Source organism: Triticum aestivum, chromosome 3A, assembly GCF_018294505.1.
Source record: "Triticum aestivum cultivar Chinese Spring chromosome 3A, IWGSC CS RefSeq v2.1, whole genome shotgun sequence".
In the NCBI taxonomy this organism is placed as follows: domain Eukaryota; kingdom Viridiplantae; phylum Streptophyta; class Magnoliopsida; order Poales; family Poaceae; genus Triticum; species Triticum aestivum.
Genome location: NC_057800.1, coordinates 693508129 through 693522446, shown reverse-complemented (window position 1 = coordinate 693522446; position 14318 = coordinate 693508129). Strand labels below are relative to the sequence as shown.

The 14318-nt window shown below is 45.5% G+C and overlaps 1 protein-coding gene across 1 annotated transcript; it reads right to left on the bottom strand.

The window, feature by feature from the left end:
• Nucleotides 1-5423: 5423 nt before the first annotated feature.
• LOC123063278 (uncharacterized) lies at nt 5424-8855 on the bottom strand. The gene is made up of 3 exons (XM_044487017.1): nt 8254-8855; nt 7535-8140; nt 5424-5860 (listed from the first exon to the last, which is right to left on the bottom strand). The coding sequence occupies exons 1-2, from the start codon at nt 8786-8788 to the stop codon at nt 7905-7907; spliced, it is 771 nt and encodes a 256-aa protein (XP_044342952.1). The 5' UTR covers nt 8789-8855; the 3' UTR covers nt 5424-5860; nt 7535-7904.
• Between the last annotated feature and the right edge of the window lie 5463 nt (nt 8856-14318).

Below are 14318 nucleotides of genomic sequence, written 5' to 3'. Positions count from 1 at the left end.
ATTTTTGATTCAGATGCATCTTGCTGGTGAGATCTTTAGTCATGCAAATCCCTTCCAGCTTTAACCATAGAGCGGCGGTAGTTTTCTCGCTCAAAACTTCCTGCTAAATATTATTATGTGAATGGAATTGAATTTTTGACAAAGCCTTACGATCAATTCTTTTCTCGTCATCAGTCCAGTCCTCAATTCGGTTTTTCCCAAAACTATCCAGTGCTTCATCATAGTCGGTCTGTGCCAACAACGCCCGCATCTTGACTTGCCATAGGGTAAACCTTGTGTCATGGTCCAGCAGCGGAAGATCGTACTTTATGAAAGCCATGAGTAGATAAATCTGTGTACACAAAGTAATACAAGCCCGTAGAAAAAATTCTTGACAGAATTAATATGCGGAGCAAACAAAAAACAGAGTAAGTAGCACCTGGTATGTCTTTGGGTGGATATAGCAATCAGCGGTGAAAAAGCAAACTAGTACAAAGTACTAGCCGATCAGGTACGTAGCTTCAGGTGAGTAGCACTCCAAAAATCAATCGGACCACGTAACCGAAGCAGTACAAGCAGTATCATCGATGAATCTTGTCTTCACGTGAGTAGAATTCAACTAGTACTGGATGAAGTGGCTTCGGTCTTCACGCCGGAAAAGTAGTACTTCCTTCATTTTTATATACAAGGCCACTATAAAATATATGTTTTGTATCTATACAAGGCCACCAATAATAATCGAGACAAAGTTAATGATATTTTCTCGTACTAGCAATATGTTTAATAGTTGCATGCATGAAGTCATAATGACGGTTAGCTACTACCTCCACTTAGTTTTCTTGCATGCATGTGAGGTATTAATGATCCCAGTAAACAAATAGAAAAGATGACTTTCAAAGCAGGCATTAAATTTTACATTGGTACCTGTAATTTGAGTTTGTGACCTTGTATATAAAAATGGAGGGAGTACTAGCAGCAGCAACGACGGTTGATTTCTCAGGAGCAGCACACGGGGCGCTGCGTACTAGATCAGCAGAGGCAGCAGGTCGCGTCGGGAGAGTAGACGGAAGACGTGGCGGCGAGGAACTCCTGTAGCCTGTCAGTTTCGGCGACGTGCGGCGGCAGTAGAAATCGATGCGGATTCGTATCGGCGGATCACCTGGTCACGCGCGGGCCGCGGCGCGTTCAACTCTAATCTCTCGATCTCAAATCTTGTATCTGAAACTTGGCTCTGTATACCACTTGTTAGATAATAACAAGATAAACGAGACAGAGAGACATGGATTTTTACATGAAAACCCTTGCGGGAGAAAACCACGGACGCACGAAGGCGCAATCACTATGAGGAGGAGTATTACAAGCACGAGACGACAGGCCGTCTGAGGTGCGACTACATGGGGTATATATGAGGGCAATACATGAGAGTCCTTGGAGGACAAGTAGACGAGTTATACTCGTACGCGTCGGTACCAACGCAAAGGCCCACGCCGTATGTACTACGTCTAGTCCAATACGGTAGAATTTAGATCACAATTTAACACTCTCTCCTTCCGAAAAAATTTGTCCCAAGCTTATTTCTCAAATGGATCTATCTAGCACTAACTTGGTGTTAGATTCATCCATTTAAGGAACAAGTTTTTTCGGACGGAGGGAGTATGAACTTGCTAGTACTTGTTTTTCCCCGAATTTTGCTTAGTGGATCGTATGTTCTTATTCTCGAACACTGCTGGTTGATTTCACGCGGTGCTCTTGAGCTTATTTATTATTTGTGATTCAGATAAAATTTCCCTTTTATATGATATTGCTAGTTCCAGGTTATGGTGGCTAGTTTATGTTTGTGTTGGCATTTCTCCATGTATAATTGGAGTTTTTTTTATTGCAAACTATAAAATGGAAGAGTCTGTTCGAATTTACTGTCCATCATGGGTGCAGTGCAATGCACCCAGGTTTAGCCACAACTTATTCCTACAATGGAAATATGTGTGGCTGGGGTATGAAAGCATTTAACCTCTATAGCTGTACCTTTTGGAAATAAAAAGTGCATTGCTCGACAAAATTCATATCTTTGTAACTATTGTTGGACTAGCCACTTGTCTGGTTAGTAGAGTTGATATCCTGATGCTTAATTACCCCCGTCTTGATCATTCCCTTGTTTTCTCTGAAACAGGAATGCCACATGAAGAACAAGCAAGGATATGAGGAAAGCGTTTGATGATTTGTGACAAGAGCGCCATCAGCGAAGAGCACAGGACTGCATTACCTTAATTAGTAGCAGTTCTATTAGTCTGCATTACTTTAACTGGTTGTGGATTTATCAGGATGCTATGTAAGTGGAGCAGGTAGGGTTCTGTAATCCCCCTATAATATCAGTAGCAGTTAGGGATTTATCAGGACTGCATTACCTTAATTAGTAGCAGTTCTAACTGTGTTCACTTTAACTGGTAACTGGTTGTGGATTTGTCAGGATGTTATGCAAGTGTTATTACTCTGTTAGCGACCAATTGGTTCATCGTTTAGAAGACCTTTCTCGCCTGTAGGGGTCTGTTTGTGTGTTTATCTTGTGTGGTTCCACTGCTTGCCCTACTTGTGGCAATTGGGGAAGTGTCTCCTTTTGTATGTTGAATAGCTATATTATCTAATCTTGTACCTACTTGTGTTGCAAGTCATGTGTGTTTCCACTGCTTACAACTTGTGGTGTTTGGAGGAGTGTCTTATGGTTCACCACTGCAAAATCGGTTTATGTTAGAGATGTAACAGTAGAAGAAAGCTAAATGCGGTTTCTTGAGCGTCAAAATAAAGTGCTCCGTTGCACCCGTGCTCAGAAGTCAATTTTCTGCCCGAACGTGGCTAAGTACTTCCTCTTTAATTGTCTGTACCCGCCTCCCTGTGGGGCTTCACGGACGATGATGCCCTCTGTGTATACCTGGCCATGGGCAGCCCGGCCCGGTTGGCCCGACCCGACCCGGCCCGAAAAAGCCTGACTCGGCCCGGCCCGACCTTGTCCATGGGCTGGGCTCGGGCCTAGGTTTTGAGCCCGAAGCCCGGGCCGGGCCGGGCCCGGGCCCGTCGATTTTGCCATTTAAGGAAGAGGCCCGGCCCGTGGCCCAAGGCCCGAGGGGCTTTTGGTGTGATGGGTCGGGCTCGGGCCTGATTTTAGGCCCGATAGTCGGGCCGGGCCGGGCTCGCGCATGAGGTCCCTTTGATGAGGTAGTTCGCTCGCGTAAGCTGAGGTGTTGCTGTGTTTGAGCCGGGCATGCATGTGGGCGCGGCTCGGTGTATGTTGAGTCGTCTGTTTCGTGAGTGTTTTTGTCTTTTTTAAAGAAGGTTGTGTTTTTCTATAAGTTTGTTATTTTACGCCGTACGGCAGACGCCGCACACATTGACTTGACCTAGCTGACAGCCAGCGGGACCTTGCGGCGGACGTTCTCGAGTGCGACAACAGGCAGCCGCATCGCCACGGTGCGTTGGGTAAGAAAGGGGATCGAGGCAGGTCGGTTGATGGAGTGAGTGAAGAAGAGTCGATGCCAATGGCCTCCCTACTCACTAGTTTTTTTTTTGAGAAATCTCGCCTTCTTTACTGCTTAATAATTAAAGGTATAATGTTTTGGTCATGAGGAGACCCCAACCAAGCATGACGACCTACACCTAAATTACAATCAAACTTGGCGAGATTATGAGCTTCGGAATTAAAAACTCTACGTTCATGAGTGAAAGTACATGAAATCATATCATTTTTCCTAACAATTATTTCCTGGATGATGGCACCATGATATCCTCCCGACCCTTGCTTAATGTCCTTCACCACTTCCTCACAATCTGAAGCAACGTGCATCATATGAATTCCCAGGTTCTCTGTGAGTGCAAGAGCTTCTCTACACGCAAATGCTTCGAGAAGAGTCGGGTCAATAATACCTGCATACACAACAAGAGAAGAGCCCAGGTAAAGCTCGGTGCTATCCCTGCATGCTGCTGCCGCCACTCCACAATGGCCATGCCGAGCTACAGCTCCGTCGACATTGATCTTTGCTTTGTCCCCCATCGGAGGCAGCCACCTCTGGACTTCTGCCACCCTAGGACCCGAGCTCGCACCAGGAACCCTGCTTGTTGCTGGTTTATGCAGTCCTCGCAAATCCATCAAATATGATAGACAGAACGATGCAGAGCTGGCCAAACGGGCTGACTCGGCCCGGCCCGGCACAGCCCGCAGAGGCACGTTTAGTACACGGAGCTAAAAACAATCAACAGGTTGCTACAGAGTGGTTTCAAGAAAAGATAAAAATCTCCCTTCCATTTATCTCTAATTTTTTTTACCTATCTGTTCATGAATACAAATACTTTCATATCTGCTTGCTATGTTCTTTCTTATTCAAGACAAGATGATTTTAGATCAAAATAGATGGCTAGCAACGCAAACCAATGAGCAATGGGATTATTTAATGGTTGCTGCATAGTGGTAACAGGAAAAATGATAATGTACTAGTGGCTGATGCAAGCCTTGTTGCGCCGTTTTTCAGAGAGGGGTGGTTTTTTTGCTTTTTCTTCTTCTTTTTTTTTACTTGTATTGACACTTTGACAGTGAAGAATGAACTATAGTTTCAGTACCATAAAACGTGTGAAAGATAAGAGAATGGTGTGCTTCAAATCAGGTTAGCATGAGTTTGACAGAGGCCACCAATCTACATATTTTTAGTTATTATACTTAAACGGTGTCGATATTCTTCGATCTTGGTTTTTTCAAATGAAATCGGAGGGGGGAAACCTCTCTTTTGCCCCCCCCCCCCCCCCAAAAAAAAGAAAAAAAACCGGTGTCAATGGCTTTGGATCATCGATGAGCTTCCAAAATGCACAATCAAAAAGAGGAAATACTAATACGTGATGACACAAAGGGGAAAGAACGAAAGAAGCCTTTAAAGAGAACAGATAACAGATAATAGCGCAGCATATAACAATTGGATTCACTATTTATGAACTGACTTGTATCATTTTTTTCCTTTATGAAGACTCCAAGGTGCAGTCAAGAATTTCTTACTCTCAGTAAACACCATCTAACATATAGAATTCGTAGAAAACAATGATTGAGAGTAATTGGCTAATTGCGGTGCAGTTCCAACTTCCAGGGAGTAACAATACAAAAAATATATTTAAAACCATCTTTTTGTTGGATACTTTTGTGGCTACTTTTTATTTCCATTTTTTCATATAATTTTTGGCTCATCGCAGATTGCGGCCGATTGCTTGTCATGTTATTGCTGAAATCCTTTGGAGACACCAGCTCTGAATCAACGAGTTCATAACGAAATACAATTTGTAATACTATTGATTCCAGTGATGCAATGTAAGATCCTCCACCAACATGTTTGTCTTCCAGTAATACGACAGAGTTAGGCACACATTGATAACTGAAACCAATTCTGCAATGGTGTAAAATAAGACACTTAACCAGATGCTCAGCTGATCAAACATACTACTCGTACAAAAGAAGACTGACACTTTCCCAAAAGATTTTTACAGCAGTAGAACTACACAATTTCTGCAGATGGCATAAGTTGCAACCAGCATAACCACACAAGGCTGCAACACAAGTACAGTACTGGAACAGCTGCTCAACAAACAAAAGAAGACACCTCCCCAAATGCCACGAGCAGCAAGCAGTGGAACCACAGAAGACACCAACAACACAAACAGACCAGGCGATGCAGGTAATGAACACAGTAGGAACAGCTACGAGGAAATGCAGCACTGTGCTCTTCATTGATGGCGATAAAATGAACACAGTTAGAACTGCTGCAGTGGAAGTGCAGCACTGTGCTCTTCGTTGATGGCGAACTTGTCACAGGCCGTCCAAAAGCATCCTTATATCCTTGTTCTTCACGCTGCATTCCTGTTTCAGAGAAAACAGAGCAAGGATCCAGATGGGCGTAATTAAGCACCAGGATACATTCGGTTGCCACTTTAAGCATCACAATATCCCCTGGACTAACAAGACAAGTGGCTACCTCAACGACAGTTAAATGTTAAGTGACGTTCAGAAATCTAAGACGATAAATTTGGTAAAGCGATATAATTTTTCACTTTTTATTTCCAAGAGCTACAGCAATAGAGGTTAAATGCTTTTAATATCCCAGCCTGACATATTTCCATTTTATTGTTTCTATTCCAACAAACCAAAACTCTGATTATAGGAGGAATGCCACACAAACATAAAGTAGCCAATGTTATCTTGGACCAGCAATGTCATATAAAAGGAAATTCCACTGTATATCTGAATCAATCATAAACAAGATGAAGAGTATGTGTGTCAAATCTACCACTTGTATTCGAGTAAAAGAATATATGGTCCACTAGGCAACATTGCAAAAAAAATAATTATCAAGCTCATACATAGCTTGAGGTTCAAAATTGAGAAATAGGGTGTAAAAAGTTACACCATGATTATATTTAAGAAATAGGAAGCTAGCGTATCAGGCTTGATGGGCTTATGACTATTTATGGGCAAGAAAACAGTGGTCAACATGATAACAGATTACCAAGGCTAGGAATCTTTCAGCTTTTAATCCTCTTATACATGATGTTTCATACTTTGGTAGGTCCAATTTGCAACTTTGCACGGATAGTTCAGAAAACTGTAAGTATACAACAGAATGAGAGATCCATGAGAAAAACAACAAACAAGTCACCTTTTAGCACCACTACAAATTGCTATTATGAAATTACAAAGGGAAGACCAAGTTGGAAGCATGATGTTTGATGCCAACACAAGGTTTAACAAAAGCAAGTGTCCCATGGAGTAGTTTGTCGTAGTCTGATACTTTAGTATATGTCCAGTAAACAATAACAATACTTTAATATAGAGCCCACAGAAGTGTTACTAGTTTCATTAAAACCAACTAAGGATGGCAATATATTGGTGATAGTTGGATTTGGATATATATAGTAATCCAAGTGGTAGTAGTAATAGGGAAGTAAATGCAACTGAGCTTGTACCCAAGAGAATTCTTTTCCTTCCCCGCAAAAAAAGAGAGAGAGAAAATTCTTTTCCTTAGGGATCCACTATGGTATAATATTTAAAGGAAATATTCAGTAATCTTTTAGCGACTTAAAAAGGAAATAAAATATGCATCCATCCATAAGGTCTACTTCTCTCATTTATCTTACCTATCCACAATATCCTTCACAACCAGCCCATTACGCACTGACGTCCACACGCAACGGTTCCCTACTATGACCAATTAATCACAAGTAGACACCTTGTAATGCTCCTCAGTACACAGGTGATTCCAGATCATCTTACATCAAGCTTTCACTAGTGTCGCCTCTAGTATTGTTAGATGGGCCAAGAAATTAATAAGGAAGTGATTTTAAACCATCTAAAAACAGGCATTCTCAATGCTGTGTGACTAGTATTGTTAAAAAAGGCCTAAGGAATCAATCACATATGTATTAGCACCCCACAACTATAGTAAATACCAAACAGTGAGATGCACGATGCGAATTGCAAAATTGAGTAAACTCTACAAGGACAGTATATAGATCACGAAAAGGGCAAAAGGCAAACCTTGCAGGACTATCCATGAGTGCAGGGAAATTGGGAAGCCAGCTCATCATAAGAGGATAGATATCACCCAATTGTTGCTCCTCTGCTGTCATCTCATACACTTTACGCAGCGTCCTGCGTTTGACATCCAAGTAGAGTGCGCATCGACCCAGCTCCAAGAATAAAAACTCATTATAGTCCCCCACATGGTTTATCAGGATATCGTCAGTAGGCTCATCGTCAAGCAAATTATCAGATATTTCACACAAGCAAATGGTGTCCACCAGCAACCAGTTGTCCCCATTGTGGAGCCAGATGCTAAGTTGAAGGTCCTTGATATGGATGAGATACACACCAGAAGCATCATCAGCCCGTGACAACATGGTGGTGCCTATTGGACTAAAACCCACCCCTTGTGGGAGCTGAATTGTCGATAAGCTTGAGGACACCAAATCCAGGACAACAATTTCATTGTCGGTCGGCAGATAGAATTTGTTGTGAACGAGCACGCCTTTGGGGCTTTTGCGTGGATACAGGAGGAGGTCCGAGGCCAAGGTAAGATGCTTGCGCCAGGCATCATCACCATTTTGCAGCATATACACATGCACCTTAGAATCTTCATGATACCTGGTACACTCCACCGTGACAAAAAAGTAGGACAATCCAGAAGAAGGGTTGTCTAATAAGCCTGCAAATTCCATCCTGGACTTTGAGGTGTAATGCTGGGATGATGGCCGCACCTTTCTCAGAGCCAGAGCATAGCGGGGTGTGCACTTGAAATATAATTTCGGATCGGCCGTGGGCGTAATTCTGCCCCTGCGAGCTGGTGATGACGCGGCCGTTCCAGCAGCCCACCACGTCGGTCCGCCCGTCCGAGTGGGTGCCGGGGCTGAAGCTTGCGGAGCGGCGCGCGCCGTCGTGGGTGTCAAGGCTGAAGCTTGCGCGGCGGACGACGGCGGCGAGATCCGGGGGCAGAGGCAGCACCGGGAGGAAGCGCGCCCCGCCCGGACGCTCCCTGTTCGCGAGGTAGAAGCCGAGGAGCCTGGGCGGGTGGAGCTCGCGGAAACGGCGGAGGAGCGCGCGGTCGGAGGCGTGGCTGAGCCAGCGCGTGCAGACGCCGGCGGCGCGGACGAGGCTGGTGGGGAAGCCGACACGGACGATGATCTCTCGGAGGAGGTTGTCCTCGTCGAGCACCTTGGACACGCACGCCGGCGGCGGCTGCGCCTCGCCCTCCATTACTCCGCCGCTCCTTACATTCTGCGTGGAGGTTTCCATGGATTTGGATAGAATGGGGATACAGGCTGGTCGATGGAGAGTGAAGACTGAAGAGCCGACGTTTTTTAGGGGGGTCGATCGAAAATATCTGCTATGTTCTCTATTCTTCAGTATTTTATATTTTTTTTAGGATTTTTATCAGTTATGCCACCGGTTGTGTTGCACTACTCAGTTTTGTCATTAGAAATTTCAACGGCTCAAAAATGCCATCGCTTCATTAGACACATGCTCAAAAATGTCACCAAACACCATTATTATGATCTCAAACCTCTTTTGCCATGTTATAATGACATAAACACCTATGAACCAACATGCCAGCTCTCCCTTTATCTCACTACAATAAAGTGGGGCCCACTTGATCCCAACAGCGTTCTCATTTTCCTAAAAAATTATTCGCTTGGTTACTCCTGACAAGTGGGGCCATAGATATCATTGTGAGATAGAGAGAACTGACATGTGGGTCTAGGTTTATTTTTGTCATAGAACATGGTCAACGGGTTTGACGTAAAAATAACAGTGTCTAATGGCATTTTTGAGCAAACATCTAACAGAACGGTGGCATTTTTTAGATATCTAATGACATTTTTGAGCAAGCATCTCATGGATTGATGGCATTTTTGAGCAGTTGTAGCTTCTAATGGCAAAACTGAGTAGTGGGACACAACTAGTGGCATAAATGATAAAAACCCTTTTTTTTAATAAGAAAATTTTCGATTTATTCATCTTTAATCATAACAGTACAACAAACACCAGAAATAATAAAAATTACATCCAGATCCATAGACCACCTAGCGACGACTACAAGCACTGAAGCAAGCGGAAGGTGCGTCGCCGCCATTGCCCCTCCCTCGCCGGAGCCGGGCAATACTTGTTGTAGTAGACGGTCGGGAAGTCATCATGCTAAGACTCCACAGGACTAGCGCAGCGAAACAGCAACCGCCTTCGATGAAGAATAGCGTAAATCAAAAGGATCCAACCTGAGAACACATGAACATAAACGAGCTACAACCAGATCCAAACAAATCCACCAAGAACGGATCTGCCGGAGACACATCTCACACGCCCACCGACAATACTAGACACACCATCGGGATATACACGAGCAGGAGTAAAGTTTTACTAGCATGGTGAGCGTAAAGGTCGGATGGGATCTCTGATGGACGTCGCCGCAATCTACGTGCCAAGTCAACTCTTCATCTTTGGCGCCATCACATTGGTCACTGACTTACCGACCACATCGGGCAGGTCGATTCTCGCAAAAAAATATAGGTCAGGTCGAGAAATATGCTTTGGACCAGATCATCAGTTAGCAACTTGGCATATGTCGTGGATTCCCACAACGAGCAGGTTCTCCAAGGCCTGGCAGCATGTCGAAATGTTAGACCCACCCACCACTCCTCATGAGTCTAGAGCACCAACCGGTCTAGTAGACCATCTGAAAGATCGTGGATGTCACCTAGAGGGGGGTGAATATGTGTTTTAAAATAATTACGGTTTAGGCTTGAACAAATGCGGAATAAACCTAGCGATTAATTTCACAAGCACAAAACCTACAACAACTAGGCTCACCTATGTGCACCAACAACTTATACTAAGCAAGATAAACAACTAAGTGATAGAAAGATATATGACAAGAAACAATATAGCTATCACAAAGTAAAGTGCATAAGTAAAGGGCTCGGGTAAGAGATAACCGAGGCACGTGGAGACGATGATGTATCCCAAAGTTCACACCCTTGCGGATGCTAATCTCCGTTTGGAGCGGTGTGGAGGCACAATGCTCCCCAAGAAGCCACTAGGGCCACCGTAATCTCCTCACGCCCTTGCACAATGCAAGATGCCGTGATTCCACTAAGGGACCCTTGAGGGCGGTCACCGAACCCGTACAAATGGCAACCCTTGGGGCGGTCACCGAACCCGTACACTTTGGCAACCCTTGGGGGCGGTCATCGGTACCCGTCAAATTGCTCGGGGCGATCTCCACAACGTAATTGGAGACCCCGACGCTTGCCCGGAGTTTTACACCACAATGATTGAGCTCCGAACACCACCAACCGTCTAGGGCGCCAAGGCACCCAAGAGGAACAAGCTCTAGGGTGCCCAAACACCCAAGAGTAATAAGCTTCTCAAACTTCACTTCCACGTATCACCGTGGAGAATGCAAACCGATGCACCAAATGCAATGGTAAGGGCACACGTAGTGCCCAAGTCCTTCTCTCTCAAATCCCATCAAAGCAACTAATGCTAGGGAGGAAAATGAGAGGAAGAACAAGAAGGAGAACACCAAGAACTCCAAGTTCTAGATCCAAGGGGTTCCCCTCACACAAAGGAGAAAGTGATTGGTGGAAATGTGGATCTAGATCTCCTCTCTCTTTTCCCTCAAAAACTAGCAAGAAACCATGGAGGGATTGAGAGTTAGCAAGCTCGAAGAAGGTCAACAATGGGGGAAGAACACGAGCTTAAAGGATAAGGTTCATTGGGGAAGAAGACCCCCTTTATAGGAGGGAAAAATCCAACCGTTATGTGCTCAGCCCACACACGAGCGGTACTACCACTCAGGCGGAAGAAACAGGGAAAAGGAGCAACAAAACATGAACCTTGGGGCGGTAGTACCGCATTTAAGCGATACTACCGCTCACCCCAGCGGTACTACCGCTGGAGGAGCAGAACACAGGACTAAAAGAGGCAGGGCAGAGTAGTGTACAACGGCAGTAATGCAGTAGCGGTACTACCGGCCGACTGGAGCGGTACTACCGCTTAGGTGGAACTACCGTGCCTTACTGTTGTGCAACTACTGCTAAACCCGACACGAAAAGAGCAGGACCCAAAATCGAGATGGTAGAAGAGCGGCACTGCAGTGGTACTACGACTGAGAGCTCCAAGCGGTACTATCGCTTGGGCTCGTGGTACTACCGCTAGGACCAGACAAAAGCCACTCTCAAGAAGACAAGAACTGCCATAATTTCTGCATATGAGCTCCGAATTGAGAAAACTCAAGCTTGTTGGAAACAAGACGACGAGTAGCATCAAAACAGCAACTGGTTATAGTAAGAAGAGGCAGGGGAGGTATGCCTAACAAAAAGAGGAGTGAAACCTCCAACCGAGAAGAACCGGCAAAACCTCCAACATCGAAAACATCATAGAAGATGCATGTGAACTCCGTTTTCGATGAACTCGAGCTTGTCATCAAGATGACCATAAGCTCTAAGACTCACAAAGAGAACCAAACAAGAACCAAGAAAGATGATGCAAGGATGCAATGATTTGAGCTCTCAACGAACGATACGATCAAGCTACTCATCGAGAGCCCCCCTTGATAGTACGGCAATCGATCCTATAACCCGGTCTCCCAACTACCATCATGAGACCGGTAAAATAGAAAACCTATCAAGGGCAAACCTTTGCCTTGCACATGGTCCACTTGAGCTAGATGATGACGATCCTGACTTTCTCAAGTTGGACCACCTTTCTTGATTGTGTTGGCTTGATGAAGACTAGTTGATTGCTCCCCCATACTCCACTATGGGTGAGCCACTCTTCCGCACATCTTCACGTGTCCATTGTCACCACAATGGACGACAAGCTTCAAGCATTTGATCTCTTCATGATGCTCCACTTGAACTTGCACACCGCAACCATACCATGGGATCACTTGATCCCTCTCGGTACATCTTCTGCGCTTTGTGAGTTTATCAACTTGATTCATTCTTTACTTAATCTTGATCAACCTTGAATCTTTCCAATTCTTTTCATTTGGATGATGTCTCGAAGGTAGACATGAATGATCACTCAATCTTCTTCTTCAAGACATGCTTGCAATAAGCTCGACACTCACATGCCCAATCTTTGCATAATTCCTCGAATGGCACCTTGGTCGACACAAACTCTCCTTGAAACCAACACATGTACTTCAAGAAAAGCCTATGGACAAAACCTTTAAATATAACTCAAGGCAACCATTAGTCCATAGAGATTGTCATCAATTGCCAAAACCAAACATGGGGGCACTGCATGTTCTTTCACCATCACCGCACATAGTGTGTGCATGCTTTAAAAACCGCTGCCGCCATCTTCCATTGTCCATCTTCAGGAGAGATCAATGCATTAACATTGTCTGACCCTTCTGCCATCGAACCCATCACGAGGCCAGACATCACCACCCTCCAGCACGCCCATCAACACGAGTCCATCGTCGTGACCCCACTACGCCATGCCACCGAGACATGTCGTCGTAGATGTGTTAGATGCAACACCGCTCCACCACTTGTCCCTCTAGGCAACACCTGCTCCAAAACGATACCCCTAGGAGCGAGAACCTCGCCAAAGGCGCTGTCATCGTTCGATCCGGCAGACCCAGATCTAGGGTTTCCCTCAGAACAACCCGAGCAAGGTGACGTAGACTGCAAGGACGATGCCTCAACAAGGAAATGATGTCAAAGACGTCATCATGACCGAGCTCGACATGATTTTCACCAGTAGTCACACCACATTGATGTTGGGGAACGTAGTAATTTCAAAAAAATTCTACTCACACGCAAGATCATGGTGATGCATAGCAACGAGAGGGGAGAGTGTTGTCCACGTACCCTCGTAGACCGAAAGCGGAAGCGTTAGCACAACGCGGTTGATGTAGTCGTACGTCTTCACGATCCGACCGATCAAGTATCAAACGCACGGCACCTCCGAGTTCAGCACATGTTCAGCCCGATGACGTCCCTCGAACTCCGATCAGCCGAGTGTTGAGGGAGAGTTTCGTCAGCACGACGACGTGGTGACGATATTGATGTTCTACCGATGCAGGGCTTCGCGTAAACACCGCTACAGTATTATCGAGGTGGACTATGGTGGAGGGGGGCACCGCACACGGCTAAAAGATCAACTTGATCAATTGTTGTGTCTATGGGGTGCCCCTTGCCCCCGTATATAAAGGAGCAAGGGGGGTGCGGCTGGCCATAGGAGGAGGCGCGCCGGAGGAGTCCTACTCCCACCGGGAGTAGGACTCCCCTCCTTTTTCCTAGTTGGATTAGGACTTGGGGGAAGGAGGAGAGAGGGGAAAGGAAAGGGGGGGGTGCGCCGCCCCCCTTCCTTGTCCAATTCGGACTTGGAAGGAGGGGCGCGCGGCTGCCCCTTGGCCGCCTCTCCTCTTCCTCCACTTGGGCCCATAAGGCCCACTAGCCTCCGGGGGGTTCCGGTAACCCCTCCGGTACTCCGGTAAAATCACTATTTCACCCGGAACACTTCCGATATCCAAACATAGGCTTCCAATATATCAATCTTCATGTATCAACCATTTCGAGACTCCTCGTCATGTCCTTGATGACATCCGGGACTCCGAACAACCTTCGGTACATCAAAACATATAAACTCATAATATAACTGTCATCGAAACGTTAAGCGTGCGGACCCTACGGGTTCGAGAACTATGTAGACATGACCAAGACACGTCTCCGGTCAATAACCAATAGCGGAACCTGGATGCTCATATTGGCTCCTACATATTCTACGAAGATCTTTATCGGTCAGACCGCAT